The sequence below is a fragment of the Panthera tigris genome, chromosome D2, assembly GCF_018350195.1.
Source record: "Panthera tigris isolate Pti1 chromosome D2, P.tigris_Pti1_mat1.1, whole genome shotgun sequence".
Taxonomy (NCBI): Eukaryota; Metazoa; Chordata; class Mammalia; order Carnivora; family Felidae; genus Panthera; species Panthera tigris.
The window spans coordinates 12,519,992-12,542,527 of NC_056670.1; the positions used below are offsets into that span (position 1 = coordinate 12,519,992).

The 22,536-nt window shown below is 46.9% G+C and overlaps 1 protein-coding gene across 1 annotated transcript in view; it reads left to right on the forward strand.

Moving 5' to 3' along the window:
- NID1 (nidogen 1) overlaps positions 1–22,536 on the forward strand; it is an 85,202-nt gene that overhangs the window by 22,573 nt on the left and 40,093 nt on the right. Inside the window, exons 2-8 of the mRNA XM_042960398.1 lie at positions 6,172–6,471; positions 8,520–8,746; positions 11,228–11,610; positions 14,438–14,587; positions 16,716–16,967; positions 19,397–19,597; positions 21,941–22,186. Of these exons, the coding sequence (XP_042816332.1) occupies positions 6,172–6,471; positions 8,520–8,746; positions 11,228–11,610; positions 14,438–14,587; positions 16,716–16,967; positions 19,397–19,597; positions 21,941–22,186 (1,759 nt within the window). The remainder of the gene's footprint in view (positions 1–6,171; positions 6,472–8,519; positions 8,747–11,227; positions 11,611–14,437; positions 14,588–16,715; positions 16,968–19,396; positions 19,598–21,940; positions 22,187–22,536) is intronic.

The window sequence follows — 22,536 nt, forward strand, 5'->3', positions numbered from 1 at the left end:
ATTCCAAAGTTCTGATCTTTTACAACATCTGTAGCCATTCTGAGATGAATAGGGGGGTTTTGGGAGATGGTCGAGATAGGTAGACTTTGAATTGTTTCTAGAGCTGCATTTCTGGTTTTGCAAAGATTTGTAAGATAGGGACAGTTGCTCTTAATTCTGAAAACTGGCTTATAGTCTTAAAGGTATCCAGGGGCTGAACCGCCCATCTAACTACACTGGCTTCAATTTGCTTCTTTTTATCAGGGAGAAGATCTTCAACCAAGATGGAAATCACAAGATTCTTGTGTTCTAGGTTTAGAGCTGTTGGTCTTTGGAATATTTTAGTAAATCCTTCCAGGAAAGACTTGAGAATGTGTTTCTTTCCCTCTGGGTTACATGGTTTCATTTTAGTTCGGGTGAGAAGGCCTAAAAAGTGTTCACCTCTCATCTCTGAAGACCGGCTTCCAGGCTGGCCCACTTCTGACCATAGAGCTACTTAACAAGATCCTTTCAAATATCTTGTCAGGTTTCAACAGGCACAAACGGTAAATATTCCTGGCAGTATTGAACAATCCCTTGAATACAAGAGGCATCCCCAAAGAGGGTGCGGAGGATACTGCCTGCCCAAGATAACCACCAGCCTCCCCCGAACATAACGGAAAGAATGAAAGACTTAGTTCTCCTGAGAGCTGGCAATGGTTGATAGGACCCTAGCCGCAAATGGAGTGCAACGCACATCTCTGGCCAAATTTGGGGGGCCCCCAACCTGACACAAAGCAAGATAAATAAGAAGGCAGTAGCTGTCCCCGGGAGAGAAAGGATCAACAACCAATGGGTACCCAAAAGTAAATTCTCGAGAGTCACAATTCAAAGACCTTATTGTTACAAATGTCTTTTTGCCTGCCAATCTGAATTTGGAAAGGAAGGGACAGCATGAAATTTTACCTTCCTCTCTCAACCAGGCGCTACAGATAGAGATCTGGGACAGCTGACTTTGGCGAGAATTCTCACCGTTTGCTGGCTTTTGCTAGTTTTCCCAGGATCCCATCTGTAGGCTCTGGAGGGAGTGGGGTGTCCCAGCAGGTCATATCCTGGTCACCAGAAACCATAGGGCAGGAAAAATAATTTTCCCTCTACCTTTTATGGTGAGTGCTTGGCTGAGACCCCTTTTTCTGTAGGATACCTCATAAATGGATAAGCTTATCTAGGTTAAAAGTTCTCCACTGTGGGCCACTGTATTTCAAGATTATCTTTGGTAAGGTCAACCTGTTTGTTCCTCCTTAAAACAAAATTTTATTCCCCCGAGGCCTCATGCTGGACCCAGGCCAGCTTAGATTGGATCAGTCCGACACTGGACCCAGATCTGGCAGATACGTTTCTTAGGACTTCTTAAATCTACAGGTTCCCCTCACAGCCTTTTTTCTTGAAATGTATTTATTAAAGAAACTGGGTATTTGCCCTTCACAGTGTCCCATACTCTGGATTTTGCTGATCATGTCCCTACAGTATCATTGAACATGTTCTTCTGGGCCCTGTATTTCCTATAAACTGGTGGTTAGATCTGGAGACTTGTTACCAGTTTAGATTTATGCAGACTCTTCTTTTTTTAAACCTCACTCCTTCTCGTTTTTTTTTTTTAAGCTTATTTATTTATTTTGAGGTGGGGGGAAGGGTAGAGAGAGAGGGAGAGAGAGAGAATCCCAAGCAGGCTCCACACTGTCAGTGCAGAGCCTGACATAGGGCTCAAACCCACGAACCGTGAGAGCATGACCTGAGCCAAAATCAACAGCTGGACGCTTAGCCGACTGAACCACCCAAGGCATCCCAACAGACTCTGTTTTATTTTTTTATTTTTATTTTTTATTTTTAAAAGTGAAAATTTTTAAAAATGTTTATTTTTGAGACAGAGAGAGGCAGAGCATGAGTGGGGGAGGGGCAGAGAGAGAGGGAGACACAGAATCCGAAGCAGGCTCCAGGCTCCGAGCTGTCAGCCCAAAGCCCGAGGCGGGGCTCAAACCCGTAGACTGTGAGATCATGACCTTAGCCGAAGTTGGACACTTAACCGACCAAGCCACCCAGGTGCCCCCAGACTCCTTGTTTTAATCATTGGTGTGATGGACCAATGACCAGTGGGAAGGACCTCCGTTAACACATCATGCCGTGATCCTTCATGCGTTCACAAACAGAACTCATGCACCTTCGGGCACTATTTCTAGAACAACCTTGGTATTCAGGCCTTATTCTGTATGAATCTCCTCACCCTATTTTCTAGAGGAAGTCAGGAAGGGACGGGGCTAACACATACCAGGCATTGTCGAAGCTTTGCAGCTACAGTAGTGACCAAGGTGGACCCTGTCCCGGCTTTCGAGGGGACACACTGCCTCGCGGGGAAAGCAGCCAGAGCTAGCACATGAGTAAATAAGGTCATTACACAGCGTGTTCTGCACTTGGAAGGACACAAACAGGAAGTGGGGACAGAAATGGGGGGCCAGGGAGTGAGGGAAGAGAGGAAAGAAGAGGAGGAGACTATGCTGGCTACCTCTCTTAGAGGCTGTACCTCCCTGAGCTCTGGAGGACGGGAGTGAGCCAGTTATGTGACTGTATGGGGCTGGGGAGACAGTGCTGCTGGTGGCAGGGTTGGAGAGCATGCCAGGGACCTTGGAGGTGACACATGGGACATGGCCTGGGAAAGGGAAAAGAATCATGGCCGACTCTCCAGTTTCCTGGCTTAAGCAATGCGGCAAATGGCATGGATCTCTGAGTAGTTCCCACTCTGTTCCCTTTGGAGGTTTTAGTGCCCACGTCCGTCCTCCTGGCCTCTTAAGAACCTTCTAGGCCCTTCCCTTTGTGTCCCCTGTGCTTCTGTTGCTTGCTTGACTTTAAGAAGGAGAAAAGGAACCAGACAATGGGAGCATCACACCCTTGAGAGGTTTGTACAGTGAGACTGGCATCCAAATGTAAGAGAATATTATTGTTCAAGTCAGCCATTAATTGGTATGTCTCAAACAAACAAAGAAACATTTACTGGGGAGTTTTTTCTTTTTAAAGCATATTTCTGTTAAGTTTATTTATTTATAGTGAGAGAGAGAGAGAGGGAGAGAGAGAGAATCCCAAGCAGGCAGCACACTGTCAGCACAGAGCTGCCTGCGGGGCTCGAACTCACAAACCATGAGATCATGACCTGAGTGGAAAGGACAAGTCGGATGCTTCACTGACTGAGCCACCCAGGCGCCCCCCGGAAGAAGTGTAAAGCTAAGAGTCAGACGATACTTCTGGATGTTCTGTATACGACGTTTATACTCTGTTGTCATCTTTCTTCGTTATCACCAGCAACTGAGCCACATGTACCATTAAAAAATGGCTGAAAAGTAATTGTGCAGGACAGATCCTAATGAGGGTTATGTGGTCTGTGTCCAAAGCATTTGCAGTGTTCTTGATACTTGTCTAAACACTCGATTCCCAAAGCAGTCCTTGTGATAATAGAAACAGCCCCGTGCCCAGATTCTAAATAAGAAAAGACACCGGGAATGTTTTCAAAATTGTGGGACTGACTTAAATGCCACCGGAAAACAGCTTTTTAAAACTAAGTTGTGTGCATGTGGCCTCCGTGTGATCGCTTCCCACTAGCGGCTGGTAACTGCCAGCTTCTGGAGGCTTTGGGAGAGTGAGCTGTTTCCCACGCCCCCACACACAAGTCCCGCTGGGATGTCCGTGCGGGGAGATGTGTGGATGGGCTGGCGGGACGAGAGGGTGAGAAATGAGCTGGCAGCGCTCCTTCCCCGACTCCCTTCTCCGCAGCCTGCCAGCAGCACGCTCTGGAAAATCATCACTGGGCCAGATGGTGCTGGAAATTGTGTCCTCTAAACAGTTAACAGCCCGTGAAGACGGGTGTAAAGGGAGGGCTTTGCAAAGTCCACGCGGAACTCCCAGAACTCTTGTGGCTTTCTCTTCCTGGAGCCCAGATCTGCTCCACCCCTTTGAACCTTTTCACCCAGTTCTCGGCCTGTTGCAGGGTTTGGTCTTTAGTTCTCTTAAGTGTCTACCCCGCCCCCTTCTCTAGTAGTGAGGTCTGTAGCGAGTGGAGGAGAAGGCTGAAGGAGGGAAGGGGTGGGGGGAAATAAGTGACTTGGAAAACCCAACCTCCCTCCCGCCGAAAGCCTTCTCTAATCGACTCCTTAACAATAAAGAGTGCCTTGTTTGCATTCATGTTCTTCTGATCCACAGCCTCTTAAAGAGCACACTAAGGTGCCATTTGCAAAATCTCTCCCATTTGATTAGGGCAGTTTTTTAAAAGTTGACTTATTTTTGAGAGAGAGAGAGCGCGCGCGCACACACACACACACACACGCATAAGCGGGAAAGGGGCAGAGAAAGGGAGGCAGAGAATCCCAAGCAGGCTCTCCACTGTCAGCACAGAGCCCGATGCAGAACTCAGACTACGAACTGCCAGATCATGACCTGAACCAAAATCAAGGGTTGGACCCTTAACCGACGGAGCCACCCAGGCGCCCCTTGGGCATTCTTATTCACAAATTCTTGGAGTAAAACGAGCAACCGGAGCGGTGTTCTGTGTCATCATAGGGATTGTGCACTAACAAGAAAGAGCAAGGGGGTCAAAGCCTCATTCTTAGCATGGCTTTGCAGAAGACCCAAGCACTCCCACCACCAAGTGCCTTCCATCAAGGGGCTCTTTGTCCCCCTCCCTTTTTTCCCCAAGGAGTGTGGGGGTTAGCCGGATGAGAGCACTGAGCTCTTTTTGTAGGGCGTTAAAACTGATTTCAAGGGGGCTGTACACAGTGATTAAAGAGGGCCAACTTTGGAGTCTGGCTCCCTGGGTTCGAATCCCAGTGCTGACACTTGGTACCTTTGGACAAATTGATTTAACTTACCTCATTTTCTCCACTAGAAAAACGTGGAAAATAACAGTATCTAGTCTTATGGGGTTCTTCTAAGGATTAAATGTTAATAAGATGTCTGGAACATGGGGGCACCTGGGTGGCTCAGTTGGTTAAGCATCTGACTGCTGTTTTCAGCTCAGGTCATGATCTCACATCTCGTGAGATCGAGCCCTGCGTCGGGCTCTGCACTGACAGTGAGGAGACTGCTTGGGATTCTCTGTCTCCCTCGCTTTCGGCCCCTGCCCCGCTCATGCTTCTCTGTCTCTCTCTTAATAAATAAATAAACTTAAAAAAAAAAAAAAAAGATGCCTGGAACATGATAAACACTCAGTGTTATCTATTATTTTGACAGATTAAACCAGACATAATCATTAATGATACCATAATGTCCCATTTAAATGTACTTCTTTTTTTTTTTTTTTTAAGTTTATTTATTTACTTGGAGAGAAAGCCAGCACAAGCAGGGGAGGAGCAGAGAGAAGGAGAGACAGAATCCCAAGCAAGCTCTGTGCCATCAGCACACAGCCCGATGCGGGGCTCGAACTCACCAACTGTGAGATCATGACCTGAGCTGAAACCACGGTCAGACGCTCAACCGACTGTGCCACCCAGGCGCCCCGACATGTACTTCTTCTTCTTTTTTTTTTTTTTAAGAGATACGCTTCCAATTTATTTTATTTATTTATTATTACCTTTTTTTAAGTAAGCTCGACACCCAAAGTGGGGCTTGAATGCACGACCCTGAGATCAAGAGTCCCATGTTCCACTGACTGAGCCAGCCAGGTGCCCCCAAATTGACTCGTTACTTATTGTATTGTCATCTGTTTGTGTCAATCCTTCCCCATATCCTTCTGGATCATGGGCTCCTTGAAGGCAGAGCCTGGGTACTACCCACAGCACCTGACACAATCCTGGGATGTAACGACTACTCAGTTTGTTGGGGAACGTGATGAAGGCTTTCACAATGGCTTACGTGTGAGGGGTGCTTTTCGAGAGGCAAAGCACGCATGCATGGAAAGCCCAAGATTTGAAGTTCAAGACACGTGTCCGAGGTTGGGTGACTGGTCTATGCCAGAGTCAGGTCCTGTGATTCTCGCCCCTGGAACCTTCCACTGGGTCATCCTGCTGAGGAGGGCAGTCCCGAGTCTTACAGTTCGGGACCCTGCCCATCTCCAGTTCTGTTGTATTTGATGGACGGGGGGGGGGGGGGGGGGGTGGCTGTGGCAGTTCAGAGTCCCTGAGGAAGACGTTTTTTTTTCCCGCATGCCTTGTAACTATGCTTGGTTTTGTACAGGTCACCACAAATGGCATTATTGCCATGAGTGAACCCCCGGCCAAAGAATCCTCCCCTGGGCTCTTCCCACCGACCTTCGGAGTAGTTGCACCTTTCCTGGCGGACTTGGACACGACAGATGGCTTTGGGAAGGTTTATTACCGGGAAGACTTATCCCCCTCTGTCACTCGGCTGGCAGCGGAGTGTGTCCAGAGAGGGTTCCCAGAAATCTCTTTCCAGCCCAGTAGCGCGGTGGTTGTCACTTGGGAATCCGTGGCCCCTTACCAAGGGCCCAGCAAGGACCCCGCCCAGGAAGGCAAGGTAAGCGCTCACCCAGGTACAAGTGCAAATATTCCACAGGTTAGCTTTGTACACTTCAGTCTTCCTCGAAGGAGGGAAAATACTTGAGTGAGTCGAGAAGCCGTCTCTAGATCTGAAGTCACTGTTCAGGACACGCCTCTGTTTCTCCTTAGAAAAATAATTTCACTCCGCCATTATTTAATGTTTACAGTATTACAGAGGAGAGAGAACCTTGAAAGGTCCCTAACCACTCCCTTTAAACACAGGAGGTTCCAGGTTGGTGGTTCCCAAAGTGTGTACCATAGAACACCCAGTCCTACACGAGAGTCCTTGAGAAAAAAGCCCCCCCTGGGCAAATAAATTTGGAGATGCAAAACTTTCTCTCTCTCCTGGTGACTCACTCTGAAAAGTCCTACGATAAAGAAGACCGTGTAATTTTCTTTTTAAGTTTATTTGTTTATTTTGAATGAGAGAGAGCATACGAGCATGCAAGCAGGGGAGGGGCAGAGAGAGAGAGAGAGAGAGGGGGAGAGAGAGAGAGAGAGAGAGAGAGAGAGAGAGAGAGAATCCCAAGCAGGCTCTGCACTGTAAGCACAGAGCCTAGTGTGGGGCTCATTCTCACCAACCGTGAGATTGTGACCTGAGCAGAAACCAAGAGTCAGGTGCTTGACCGACTGAACCACCCGGGAGCCCCGAAACTGGCTTAATGTTTTAAAAAAATTTAGGAGTCCCCAAACCTTTTGGCCAGATTCTTTTTTCCCCTCCCGAATAAGACCCGTTACATCCCACAGAACACGCTTGGGGAAAGTCTGTCGTGGGCCTGCGTGACACAGTTTGCTTTTTGTATCTGTGTGAGTGCCGTCCTTGGAAACTGCTTAAAACCTGCCATTTCTGAAGTGTCTGTCCCTGTCACTTGAGTGATAAATGCCCAACCCCTTGTGCAGAGCCCTTGCCTGCCTCTTGGGCCTAATCTCCCCTTACTTCTCCACACACCCTTTGCAGCACAATTTCCACCAAATTATTAGCAATTCTCTGATCATCCTGCTCCCCACCCCCCCCCCCCAATATCTTGCACTTGCTTTCCTCTCTGCTTGTGACAGCCTCTCCCCCGACTCCCACGGCTGGTGTCGAACTTGTACTTGAGCCTCCCAACTTGCCCAGCCTTGTCTGCTCCCTCCCTCCCAGCATCGGGCACTTCTTTCTGTGGCTGCAATAGCACTTGGATACAACTCCCTTATAGAATCTGCCCCCCGTTGTTTTTTAAGAGTTTATTTTTAAGTAATCTCTACACCCAACATGGGGTTCGAACTCCCAACCCCAAGATCATGAGTCACATGCTCTACTGACTCAGCCAGCCAGGCACCCCTGTCCCCTAGTTTTGCAATGTTTTCTTCACATGTCAGTCTTCCCATCTGGACCAGAAATTTTCAAGCACAGGGACCATGTATTTATAGGAAAGATAACCAATATTTAAGGAATATCTCTCTGTGCCTGGCCCTTCATATTTCACACAGATCTCCTATCGTTTCTGCGAAGTAGATGGTTTTCTCTCCACCTGGCAGATTCAGAAATCCAGGCTTAGAGAATTTAAGTAACAGGCCCAAAGTCACACAACCCATGATGAGTCAAGCAAGGATTTGGATCCACATCTGTTTTCTTCCAGAGCTCACTATTCTTCTTACTGTGTGTTGCTTGGGCTCAATAGATGTATGCTAAATGCTGTTGAGCATGATGTTTGAATAAGTTTCATAGCAATGGAAACAAATTCTATGGATAAGAATTTGCCAAGTTACATAAGATTTAGGTCTGGAGGTACCATCTCTGTAATTTTTGGTTAACCTTCATGCAGAAAGTATTCGTTCATTAATTGGAAAATTTCATGTTGACAAAGGCTCAGAAATATTTAAGTGGAGCCATCCTGGAATACTTGGTTTTTGCTACAAAAATACTTTTAGAATAAGGTGAGGACATTGCCATCTCTGGATGTTCTCTGTGTAGTCTGGGAAATAGAACAATTTAAGATCCATTGATAGTTTCCTGAGTAACTCAACCTCAACTCATCTTCACAGAGAAACACATTCCAGGCTGTTCTGGCCTCCTCTGATTCCAGCTCCTACGCCATTTTCCTTTATCCTGAAGACGGTCTGCAGTTCGACACGACATTTTCAAAGAAGGATGAGACCCAAGTTCCCGCTGTGGTTGCATTCAGTCAAGGTGTACAAGGATTTATATGGAAGAGCGATGGAGCTTATAACATATTTGCCAACGACAGAGAATCAATTGGAAATTTGGCCAAGTACGCTTTCTTTGTTCTTCAGTCGATTATCCCCTTCGTGATCATTTCACTATTAAGATGATCATTTTATTATTTTACTAAGGATGATATATGATATAATGGGCACTATGGAACATTACCTAAAAGTGTTCCCACAGATTTAAACTTTGTATGTAGTTTTTTATATTATGTAGTGTTTTTTTCCTGATGAACTAAAAGTAATACACTCTTAGGATGAGCAGGTTTCCTATTTTTTAGATCTCATGCTCATTTGAAACTGTTTCTACCATCTCTTCTGCAAGTATAAAGGTAGAAATAAAAGCTATTCAAACCCTATCTCCTGCTATGAACCCAGGGCTGAGAAAAACCTTCTCCCGCCACACGGACTAGAGGAGAAATTCTCGCAACAGAAATAGTGCTCTCTTGGGCTATTTCGTAGAATTTGGCGGAAGCGGGGAAAGCTCAGACTACTTTTTCTGAAACTAAAATCTTTCCTCTCCCAGTATGCTTTAAAAAATGAAGAAAGAACACCCTCCCTCAACATCATATTGTCAAATTGACTCTAAAACTCCCCTGCCCTTGACTTAATGGCCTGCTTAGCAACTGGCTTTATGTGGGTGAGGAAAGCCCTCATTTATACTTCTTGCCTATTTCCATGGTGTAAATTCTCCTTTATTGGCCGCTTTCCGGCTACCCATTTCGTGTTGCTCAACCATGGGGCTCAGAAGAGAACCATTCTCAGCACGCAGATGCAATAGATTTCAATAACTTCCAGAACATGGAGGCGATCGTAAAATAAATCAACGTGATGAGTTTCAAGTATTTGTTGCCTTTGTTTTTTTAATGTAATTTATTTAATTATAAGTTTACGTAATTTAATTACTTACAATGGCTGTGTTTAATAACTGGCTTGCAAAATTGCTAACATTTAACAACTGGTTCTCATGAGCTGGTGCTAGCAAGGTCCTGTACACCCTTGCCTTTCCTGGAAGTCCCTGGCAGACAGATTGAATACACATCTTATTTCTGCAGGGCTTTCTGGATCCTCATCCCCCCGTCCCACCCCAGCATCTTGCTCAGTGTTCCCCACCGAGGAACGTCTGTCCCCTCCTTCCGCTGCAGAAGCTGGTCGTTTTGCGTAGTTTCTGATAGGAGCGCTTCCGATCACAGACACATAAGAACAGTAAACATGGTGCCGAGAGGAGAGATTAGGGTTATTCTGCTGTGTTTTTTAATTATAAAAGGCCTTTAGATTCTGAATCTCATTTGCATCTCACTGTACCTTTGGAACATAAAAAGGTAAACTGAGGCCTGTCCAAGATTCCATGGCTGATAGGCTTGGGATTTCTGATCATCCAAGTCTGTACTGTTTTCACTCACAACACCTCTGACACCAAATAGGTGGGATTTCCCCCCCCCCGGCCCCCCCCCCCCCCCCATACCAAGCAATACTCTAACTCTCTGGACATCCACTTGGTGTCCTACAATTCAGTTCAGTTCTGATACTAACAGCCCAGGGTGAGCACGGACCCCACTGGTTAAGGGCTCAGTCCCGCAAGACCGGCCCCACTGCAGATGCCAGCCACATTTTCCAGGTTGCCACTTGTACTTCTGATCAACCAGCTCTATAAATTGGGGGTTTCTTTGACCCCCCCCCCCACCCCGCTCAGGTTGGATAATTTGCTAGAATGGCTCAGACTCAGAGAAGCACTTTTCTTACTATCACCAGTTCATTTTATGTTCTTTTTAAACGTTTATTTATTTCAAGAGAGAGAGGGAGTGAGAGTGTGGTAGGGGCAGAGAGAGGGGTGGGGGAGAGAGAGAGAGAGAGAGAGAGAGAGAGGGAGAGAGAGAGAATCCCAAGCAGGCTCCGCACTGTCAGAGCAGAGCCCAATGCAGGGTTTGAACTCACAAACTGTTGAGATCACGACGTGAGCCGAAACCGAGTTGGACACATAACCGACTGAGGCACCCAGGCGCCCCACCAGTTTATTTTAAAGGATACAAGTCGGAAACAGCCCGGATAGAAGAAATGAATAGGGCAAGGTGTGGGAGGGAGAGGAGGCTTGAACCCTCCATGCTACCCCTGGGCACACCACCCACCAACGCAAAAGCTCTCCCAACCTCATCGTTTAGGGTTTTTTTTTTTAACATAAGCATGATGGATAAACTCATCGGCCTTGATGATTAACCCAGTCTCCAACCCCCTCCCCTCTCTGGAAGTCAGGGCGTGGGGCTGAAAGTTCCAACCTTCCAACCTTGCCCTGGTCTTTCTACTGTCCCGCCCCCATCCTGAAGCTCCCCAGGGTTGCAGCCACCACTCGTTCATTGGCAGAGAAAAGCCCATCTCATCACTCCAGAGATTACAAGGATTTTAGGAGCACCGTGGCAGAGCCAGAGGTTTCAGGCTGATGCCAGACCCCCAGGGCTCCTTCTGCTTGGTTAGTGGGGGCGGTTTGTGGTTGCTGGCCTGTTTTTAAGAAGCCCATCCTTCCCCTCTAGGAGCAGTAACTCCGGGCAGCAGGGCGTCTGGGTGTTTGAGATCGGGAGCCCGGCCACGGCCAGCGGTGTAGTGCCCTCCGACGTGAGCCTCGGACTGGACGACGGAGCAGAATATGATGATGAAGATTACGACTCGGTGACACATCTGGGCCTAGAGGACGTGGGCACGACATCCTTCCCCTATGAGGCTCCGAGAAGCGGAGACCCCAGCATGCACAGCGTGCCCTGGGTCCTCTCCCCCCGCCGCCTGCCCACCGAGAGGCCCCCTGGACCTCCCGGACCTCCTACAGAGAGGACCAGATCTTTCCAGCTGCCGGGGGAGAGGTTTCACCAGCAGCACCCACAGGTCATAGACGTGGATGAAGTTGAGGAAACAGGAGTGGGTAAGGCCTTTGAGGTTGCAGCTGGTATGTTCCTGGACACTTGGGCTTCCAGACAGGAGTCCTGCTGGGGGGATGTCAGTCGTGTGTCTCACATGGTGGTTTGTGAGGACGTGAGCTGGGGAAGTAGAGGCAGACCCCGTTCTCAGCCGTAGAGCTTCGGTGGATGGGCCTGATGGCTTCAAAGACTCCAAGCCATCTTTTGGGATTAGGGCTGAGGTTACGGGGGACTGCTGAGCGGGTGCTCTTTCAAGTTTCCTCTTACTCCTTTCTGTCGTTTTAAAGAGAAAAGTGCTTTGGAATTATTTTGCAAGTCTGATTTTCTTATTGGTGACTTCTGGGATCAGAAATGTATTCACCCACCTGAAAAAACATTTTCGAAGTTTCTTTGGCTATTTACGCAGTTTATCTTTGACGTTTATTTCCTCTTGGTTTTGGAAGGAGAATGGTTGATTATTTTTCCTCCCCGGTCCTGTCAGCTTCAGAGTTGGTTTGTGAAGATTTAAAAATGCAACACAAACAGAGCCCTCTTTTAAAGATAGTTTTAAAATACAGTCTCTTCTAGTCAACCACATTCTATCAGATTTTTGCTGCATTCTGAGGGAAAACCATTTGGGCTCCAGCGTGCTTTGATTTGTCATATAAAAGATGTTCAAATTAAACTGTATTTATTATGTTTCGCTCTTCAGGCTGACGCATAATCCATTAACATTCATATAAATGAGATGGTCCAAGCCTTTAAATGTTGTTTACTGCGACTCTTTCCTGCTTCTACTACGAAGTTTTAAGGTCCCCAGGAAAATCTACTCCGTTGCACATGATTCACTCTGTTTTATTTCTCCTTCTGGTTTGTTTCATCCAAGTCCTTTTACGTGTTTGTTCTTTTCGAATATCCCAAAGCATGGACAAGATCTGGTCGGCAGGGGAAGAGTACTTACCTTTTAGGCACAGAAATGGGGAAATTACCCCTTACTGGCATGATGAGGACATGGGCTCATGTCTCAGGGCCCCCCTATACACGCTGTGCCCTGGATTTCTTGGGGTGATGCTAACAGCTAGCATATGGCACTCTGTGCTTACAGCTGGTTCCAGACTGATTTCCCCGAGACATGTAGGGTGTGTTTACTTGTAGAACTTGTTCCAGACTGATCCCCCCAGACATGTGGGGTGTATTTACTTGTAGGCGTTTAGTCTGGAATCTTATTCTGCTTTTCCCTGTCTAGGTGTCTCTGACATAACATTTGTGAAGCTTTCATCATACCTAGCACCAACAACTTATGGTGGTTTATTGCTTGGTACTGGTAAAAGCCTAGACATGAACCCCAAATGTGTCTAGAACAGATGTTTCCTGTCCCTCCAATCCCACTGTTTTTATTAGAAAGGTCAGTCTCCTGTAGCCAGCAGTACATTCCCGGTGTTCTTTGAAAAGTCACCCACAGATACACAGGCCATAAGGGACCCACTGGGAGCTGGGCCCACAGCTAGAGCTGAAGTAATTAGTCACGTCTTGTGTGTTCAGCTCAGGGCCCGAAGGTTCCCAGCTCCAAACGCCACCCTTATACACACTGGAAATTCCCTTCGGAGGGTGTAGACTAATCAAATCCACCTGAGGTTAAACTTTAATCTTCCCTCGTAACAGTCACTTATAAATTGGATCATTATCCCCTCTGAAAGTCCATCCCTCTTGTGCTTTTGAAGTTCATTGCAAATTAATTTGCTCTGGATTATTAAATTTAATGAGCTAGTTCATAGTTCTAATAAAATGAACCTGGGAAGTAGGAATTGGAAATAGAAATTCTTTTTGTTTCTTGGGTCAAAGGCCTTTAGACCAAGGATGACTAAAGAATTACTTCGAATCAGCTTTTGAGTATAAGGGCTTCTGAGTTTTCCCCTGGGGAGAAGAAAGAGGCAACAAAGTTTTAAAATATTTTAGGTCATTAAAATGACACATTTTATGAGATAGGTCTATATGTGTAATTTTCTTTTACCACAATAAGTAACAGTAAAAAAAAAAAAAGATTTAGGGGCACCTGAGTGGCTCAGTCGGTTCATCATCTGACTCTTGGTTTCAGATCAGGTCATCATCTCGAGTGTTGTGAGTTCAAGCCCCACATCAGGCTCCTAACTGACAGTGCAGGACTTGCTTGGGATTCTCTCTCTCTCTCTCTCTCTCTCTCTCTCTCTCTCTGCCCCTCCCCCACTCACCCTCTGTCTCTCTCGAAAATGAATAAATAAACTTAAAAAAATTTACGGTCTCAGGGCCACCTGAGTGGCTCAGTTGGTTAAGCGTTGGACTTCAGCTCAGGTCATGATCTCACAGCTCATGGGTTCGAGCCCCGCATTGGGCTCTGTGCTGACAGCTCAGAGCCTGGAGCCTGCTTCGGATTCTGTCTCAGTTTCTCTCTGCCTCTCCCCACTCACGCTCTTGTCTCTCCCTCAAATATAAATAAAAATTTTTAAAAAAATGTACGATCTGCCCTAAAATGTCAAGCCCATGTGGCTACATTACCTGGATCCCATATTAAGATTGTATTTGGTGGTAGTAGCCTAATATCGATACAGTGATAATATTGATTGCATGACCCAGTACGTAGGATTATAGCATTTTATAATAATTCACCCTTGCGATGTCTCAAGCCCCGTTTAGACCCATTTGCCTTGGTGGTTTGCATACTACAGCCACCATACTACGTAAGAAGCTACAGGTGTGAGCACTGTCCTGGAATCCCCCCAGCAGACGGGAAGGGCTTGGGGGCGCACAGTGTCATTAACCCAGCCTGGTCCACCGCCATGCACACGCTAACCGGTGTGCCGTGTTTTCCCTAAACAGTATTCAGCTACAACACGGATTCCCGCCAGACGTGTGCCAACAACAGACACCAGTGCTCTGTGCACGCGGAATGCAGGGACTTCGCCACGGGCTTCTGCTGCAGCTGCGTTGCTGGCTACACTGGGAACGGCCGACAGTGTGTCGCAGAAGGTACTCGGCTTTTGTGTGTTCCGATTTGTGCGGGAGGAAGGAGGGAGTGGAGTTTCTGTTTTGGTGCTTGTTTTGAAAGGTTGGCTTTTACCCAGATCTCTAAAGGTGGGTAGTCTTTTTAGTAGGGCAATCATATTTAAGATCTCGTTCCCATTCTTTGTCATCCTCTCCTAAAGGGTATTTCTCGGGGAATGCCCGTTTTTCTAGCACGGTGAGGTCTCTTTCTTTCCTGCGCTGTTTTTTCCTCCATCTTTGAAATGAGCCCATCTTCACAACGGCCCCTAGTGTTGGACAAAGGCTGAAGTTTTGAAAGAATGCGGCCTGGACCTGGCATCGTTAATGCCTCTCGTTTCCCTCACTTTCTTTCCAACCTCCCGTGTGGTGCTGGTCGAAGACCTGACTGGCCTAATGGTTGTTAAGCCCCAGCTGGGCCAGTGTGGGCGGCTGTAGACCAGAGTTTGTAGTGGGGAAAAGTCTAGTCCAGTCACCCTTCCCCTTGGGTTGTCCTTCCCCCATGCCTCTAAAATCACAGCACGATGATGGCAGAGCATAAGGGGCACACCAATTAATTCCGGGCTCCAGACCCATGGGGGGGCTGACTCCAAAATGGATTCAGCTGTGGGTGGACATCAGCTCTGAGCTCTGCACCCAAGAGGACCAGCCAGTCTTGATGTTCTCAGGTGAGAAGAATCTTCTCGGTGAAGGTCTAGGGGGTCAGACAGTGAGGCGTCCAGGAGGTTAGGGCCATAAAATTAAAACCAGCAAAAACCCTACCATACTGAACATTTGTCCCCTTCAGACACCAAGTCACCTCACTTGTCACCGGCCATTTTCCTTGTGTTTCACCGGGAACCCCAACTGCTTTGCAAATTTGACTAAATAAAACTCAGTTGCAGAAATGGTTTCTGTTTTTCGCATCCCCAGCCATAGCTGTGGTAAAATCAGTTAATTTGCTAAAAACATTTCTTTTTTTTCTGGGTCACAATGAGATAAAGTGAGTTTTGTTAAATACTATCTGAAGCAATGAAAGAAAATTACGTGTACTTTTCATGTTAATTTAGGGGGATGTTTTGAACTTCTGTAAATGTAAATCCCACCCCACCCCCCAGGTATGGTGTGCCTTCGCTTCTTTGTTTTAGGCTTGGCTTTTATACTTCCCTCACCCTGAGACAAGCTTCTAGAATCGACACTGAAAACTTTTTCTTAAAGAGCAGCCTCCTTAGCTCTTTCTATGCCAAATATCGGAGCTGGAAATGCTGAGCAGTTTGTGCTTGTTTTGCAAGCTCAGATATAACAAACTGTTCAGCTACATATTTTGATATTCTATACACGCCCCATAATAGTTCTGTGGTTTAAATATTTATTGGATTCTTGCTACTTTGGAAACATTTTTCTGGCTCAAGGTTTGGTGGAAAAAATTTGTTTGGTTTCCTTAACTTGGCTTTCCTGCCTGTTTCTGTAATTGTTTAGGGGATGCATTTTTTTCATATTAGTCGTCCCAACTTAATAGCATTCCCCAGTGCAATGACACAATTTGTGTGCGTAGTTATTGTGTGTGTATGCTTTGGCTTGTCAGTGACCTTTGGGCATCCCGAACATAGCGAAAGGTCTTCTGAACATGGGCGATGACGGTCAGGTACAAGCCCCTCTGTCTAGTGTGACTCAACAGACTTCATTAAGAACTTAAATATGTGCAGAAAACTCTGCAGAGACCAATGAAGGAGCTGGGTAGGAAAGTCCTGTCCCTAGTACTCTAGGAAGAGAAACAAGATATGTGCCATCAATAACTGATAGAATTTAATTCTTTCTTTTTAAAATGTTTATTTATTTTGAGATTGGAAGAGAGAGAGAAAGGAAGCCGAGGAACAGAGAGAGAGAGAGAGAGAGAGAGAGATGGAGGGAGAGAATCCCAAGCAGGACCCGTGCTGTCAGCACAGAGCCTGACACGGGGCTCGAACTCACAAACTGTGAGATCATGACCTGAGCCGAAATCAAGAGTCAGACGCTCAACTGACTGAGCCACCCAGGCGCCCCAAGATGTTGGAATATCTAACTTGCTTTATAGGTACAGGTCCTATCAGGCATGTTACTCTTTGTTAAAAGGCTGGCTTCTTTGTTTCTTGCTCAGGTTCCCCGCAGCGAGTTAACGGCAAGGTGAAAGGAAGGATTTTGGTGGGGAACAGCCCGGTGCCCATTGTCTTCGAGAACACCGACCTCCACTCTTATGTGGTGATGAACCACGGGCGCTCGTACACAGCCATCAGCACCATTCCCGAGACCGTCGGCTATTCTCTGCTTCCTCTGGCCCCTGTTGGAGGCATCATTGGATGGATGTTTGCGGTGGAACAAGATGGGTTCAAGAATGGATTCAGCATCACAGGTAATTCATCTCAGACGTTGAAATTAGTGGACTGCACGATGGTGCCTGGGGCCCTGGGGGAGGGCTGGGGGGTGAATGCAAAGGGAACTTCCTGTCTGCAGAAACTTACTGATGAACATTTTGTGGCTCCAGAAATAAGATTTTGAGGCAAAAGCATCAATTTTTTCATTACTGTGTACTAACTAAAGCTATCTAGAATTGCATTGTGATCAGGGAGTGATTTCATGTGGGGCGGGATTTCGAAGTCTCCAGCAGAGCAAGTGATGTCATTTTATACATCCTCACACCCCAAAGTGTGGGGCTCACAGTTTCCCTCATTCTGGTTATCAAGCCTGCCTCCAGATTCCCAACCAATCTGAACTGATAGTTGACGTTTCTTCAGTATCTGCTTGGAGAAAAGGAACCTGTCATTTCTAGCTGGTAAATTAAGCCTGATAAACATAATCCTCCTGCGTCTTAGAAAACCTGACTTTCCTTGAAGCTTCTTAGAGGCTGTGCCAGGGAAAGTTCAGTCTTTATTGGACACAGGGGCATATGGTTGGGAGGAAGGTTTCTGTAGAGTAGTCGTGGTCTCTGCTGAGGCCAGCAGCCCTGTGCGTGCTAGAGGCCCTTTTCTGGAACAGCTTGGGTGCAGGAGACTCTGTTCTTCTTCTCCGGCCACTTCCGGGACCTGAAGCCTGTTGTTCTGGGTCACAGGTACCTAGCCGCTGCCTCCGTTTTCTCCACCACTGCCTCCCCTCGCTGGAGCCTCAGCCGTGGCTTTGTTGTGGAAACACCCCAAAAGCAGGGTCTCTGGGCTTTACAAGGGTAACCCTCCAAAAGTGATGGAGCGTAAATACATGCTGAAATGTGGCCATTTTCAGAAAGGAGAGGATATATATTTGGAAAAGGGTGGACCTACCCATAAGATATCTAATGTTTGGCCTAATATTTCTTCTCTCTGCCCCTCAGGCATATATATCCTGAGTATTATAACCTCGTTCATGTTCTCATGCAGACATGCTCTTTCCTTGGCAGACAGAGTTGAGCTTTGCAGTCAGACCCGCAGACGCTACTCCTTCCCTGCACAGCGTTTCATGCTGGTGTTGCTTTATATGGGGGGTTAATTAAAATGGTGATATTTTGAATTTTTTTTTAATGCTTATTTATTTTTGAGAGAGAGAGACTGATATGGGTGGGGGAGGGGCAGAGAGCGAGGGAGACATAGAATTTGAGGCAGACTCCAGGCTCTGAGCTGTCGGCACAGAGCCCGATGAGGGGCTCGAACCCACGAACTGGAAGATCATGACCTGAGCCTACGTTGGACGCTTAACCAACTGAGCCACTCAGGCGTCCCATCGTTCTTTTGACTTTTTTTAAAAAAAGACATTTAAAAATGTAAGGAGTGTTCTTGGCCCAAGGGCTGCCTGCCAGAGTTAGCCCTGGGGTCATTGTTTGCCAGCACCCCTGCTGTAATGGGAGTGTGCAAATGTGGAAAAGGGAAGAAGCCGGAAGAGGGGGCAGGTATTTTTGTTGCCTGTCTGGGGCTACTGCCCTGCACAGACCAAGGAGGTTTCCTGAGCCAACACCTGTAATAAGTGCTCCTCAGGTGGTTTCCGGTAGTGGCCAGGGTTTGCCCTAAGCCACTCCCCCTTCCTGACCACCATTTAGCTGTTACGATAATCATCATTGTAACTGGCATCTGGGAACGCTTGATGTTTGGCAAAGCACTTTTTAAAAAAATTTTTTTAAATGTTTGTTTATTTAGAGAGAGAGAGAGTGTGTGTGTGTGTGTGTGTGTGTGTGTGAGAGAGAGAGAGAGAGAGAGAGAGAGAGAGAGAGAAAGAAAGAGAGAAAGAGAGAATGGGGGAGGGAGAGAGGGAGGACAAGAATCCCAAACAGGCTCTGTGCTGTCAGCATGGAGCCCTAGGTGCGGCTGGAGGTGTGGCTCGATCCCTCAAGTCGTGAGATCGTGACCTGAGCCGAAATCCAGAAATCCAGAGTTGGACGCTTGATCGACCGAGCCACCCAGGTGCCCTTGGCAAAGCAGTTTTTAACATCCTTTACCTCTTCTGGTGTCCACAAGGCAGAATGGATCACTCCTTTATCATCAAGAAATGGAGGCTCAGCGGGGTTAGGGGACATGTGCTGGTTTACCCAGTCGGTACCTAGCACTGCTGGTCCTCTGTTCTGCAGCACCATTCCTGAGCCAGCCCATCTCAGATGCAGGGGTGGGGCTGGGAAGGAGTGTCTCTCCAATGCGCAGCACTCAGTTGGGCCGCATGGACATCCCCGCTCTGTCCTCCGTGTCGCCAGCTCCGTTTCTAGCAATCAGACTAAAGCACCTGTAGAGGAGGTTCTGGCCTCCTTCCCGCGCAGCACTGTGAGCCTAGGGCTGACAGGAGGGGGCTTCCCAGACGGCAAGGTGACAGACTGCCCTTGCTTTCCAGGAGGCGAGTTCACCCGCCAAGCCGAGGTGACTTTCGTGGGGCACCCGGGCAAGCTGGTCATCAAGCAGCGGTTCAGCGGCATCGACGAGCACGGACACCTGACCATCACCACGGAGCTGGAGGGCCGCGTGCCACAGATCCCCTTCGGCTCCTCGGTGCACATCGAGCCCTACACAGAGCTCTACCACTACTCCCCCGGGGGTGAGCAGCCAGCGCTGTGGGGGAGGGTGGGGGTGGGGCTAGGGGGTTGGGGGGCAGTCCTGGCCTCCGGCCCGCCCACCGCTGCAGCCCCAGCACTGTCTCCTGGGCTTCAGAGCAGGAAATAGATGGGTGCTAGCTTATTAAAATCACCTTTTCCCCTAATTACAGGCATAGTACACACTTGTAGAAAATTCGTGCAAAAAAGAAAATAAGCATAATGGTAAAACCATGCCATTATTATTAGATTTAAATGCATTTATTTCCTTTCAGCCTTTTCCCCATATATGTGTGTGTGTGTATATATACATATGTGTATATTTATATATAAAATACCCCAACATATACATGTAATATCTCAACATAGATCTCATAAGTCTCCGGGGATATAACGTACAGCATGGATATTATATCTGTATGTACTGTATGTATATATGTACATATGTATGTCTCTATATTTTAACCTGTTTTAAATAATTTCAAATTTACAAAAAAGTTGAAAACAACACAGTTTACATTTGCCATTTATGCACCTTTACCAATTGTTAACATTTTGCTACCTTTACTTTACCATTCCATTGCGCATATGTGTGTGTGTGTGTATATATATATATATATATATATATATATGCGTATATATATCACAAATTATACATATTTTTTGAGAATAAGTTGTAGTTGTTGTGATCTTCCGTCCCCTAAATAAGTCACCTATTTTTCCTAAGAACAAGAACATTCTCTTACGTAGCTGCAGTACAATGATCACACAGTCAGGAAATTTAACATCGATGCATTTCTATTACATATTCTACAGTTGGGTATATAGTTGTTATTTAAGTAAAATTGCAATTATATCACATTATCATATCTTCATTTTCAGTGGGCTTTGAAAACATTGCTTAGTGAGTCTGTACTATCATACGGCTATTACTTTAAACCATTCTACTTTCTTTTTTTTTTTTTAATGTTTATTTTGAGAGCGAGCATGTGTGTGCACACACACACTAGCACAATGGGGGAGGAGCAGAGAGAGAGGGAGTGAGAGAGAAGCCCAAGCAGGCTCCACGCTGTCAGTGCAGAGCTCAATGCCGGGCTTGATCTCATGAACCGTGAGATCATGACCTGAGCTGAAATCAAGAGTTGAATGCCACCCAGGCACCCCTAAACCATTGTGTTTTCTGAAGTTTAAGCTATTTCCAATTTTCCCATATTGTAACGAGTTGAAATGACCATCTCCATCAGAAATCTTGACCAAATTTCTGATTCTTTTCTAAGATTCAATTCCTAGAAATAGAACTGCTGAGCCAAACAACAGGAACTTTTAGAAGGCTCTTATAAAATTGCCATCCACAAAGGTTGTGCTAATGACCAAGCTTTGTGGCTTGATTGGGCTCTCCTGGGGATGACAAGAGCTGGGGAACAGGACCCCAGTCTGCGGTCAGCCTGCGACCAGATGGTGTTTCTGGCAGCACAAGCACATGGGAGCTGGACAGGAGGCAGCTTACACTGATCTTTTATTTATCTTCTGGCTTTTGTTATGAACTACATCAGAGCACACAAATATAAAGAGCCTTTTATTCTTTTTTTTTCTTAAATAGGAAGTTGAGAGTTTCATCATATGGGTGAAAAGGAGGCTCTTCTGAGTGGGGAGGGCTGTCTCTCTTCTCTGTTGAGGTTGGCTCACAGCACTTTAGTAATTTTTCAAAAATTGGTTATTGAAACCCATTTAGTGTCTCATTTTTTATATGGGAGAACTGCTTAATCTAGGGTCACACATAGCAGCCCCTATTTATTGAATCCTAAGTAAGATAACTTGTATGAAGCAGTTAGCGCTCTGCTGGTCACGTGGTCAATGCTCCATAGATGGTAGTTTATCTTAATAGTGGTAGCCCGCTTGAGACCAGAAATTTTACACGCATTGTGTCATTTGCGCCCCCACCCATGTTGTAGAAGAAACCGAGGCTACAGTTGTAACCCGCCTGTGATCACACACCTTGTGAGTGGTAGTGCAAGGTGTAAGTTCAGATGTATCTGCTTCCCCGTGTGTGCTCTTTCCACCAGACCTTACTCTCTCGGGTGGTTCTGGGTGACTTCAGAACTTCTAAAGAGCACGTGATGAGAAAAAGGAATACATATTACTGATGCAAACAATCCCAGTAATAGTATGGGAATCTAGGTAGCAAAGCGAGTCCGAACACGGAAATACATGGCCTTCTGCAACCTGCTGCATCTGATCTCTCATCTGGGCAGGCAATACTGCCAGTAGTTTTAAAGCCCTTGACTAAGCCTCTTGCCTCCTTTGTCTCCCTGCCTTGTCTCCCTTCTTCCCGCCGCACCGCATCCCAGTGATCACATCCTCCTCCACCCGGGAGTACACCGTGATGGAGCCTGAGCAAGATGGCGCTGCCCCTTCCACCATCTACACTTACCAGTGGCGCCAGACCATCACCTTCCAGGAGTGCGCCCACGACACCTCCCGGCCGGCCCTGCCCAACACCCAGCAGCTCTCAGTGGACAGCGTGTTCGTCCTGTACAACCAGGAGGAGAGCATCTTGCGCTATGCGCTAAGCAACTCCATCGGTCCCGTGAAGGGTAGGAATGGCAGCTCAGATTGGGCATCGCGTGTCTGCCCGCGCATCTATCTCCGCTCCTTTGCGTATTACTTTTCACGTTTTACTCTCAGTGAGAAGATGAAAATATGCTAAAATATGGCCTGACAGACGAAATAATCTCATCACCTGTGATTCTTAGCTTAGGCGTCTCTGTTCTGCTAACCTAAAGCCTCTTCATTGTTCTGTTTGGGGTGAAGAATGCTAACCCGTTGGGTTACCCCACAGAGCGGACCATCCAAAAGGCTACAGCTGGCTTCAGCAGGGCATTTAGAGCACTCTCATGCTCAGCCTTGAATGGAATGTGTGCGCAGAGCCTGAGGAAATCTGAAT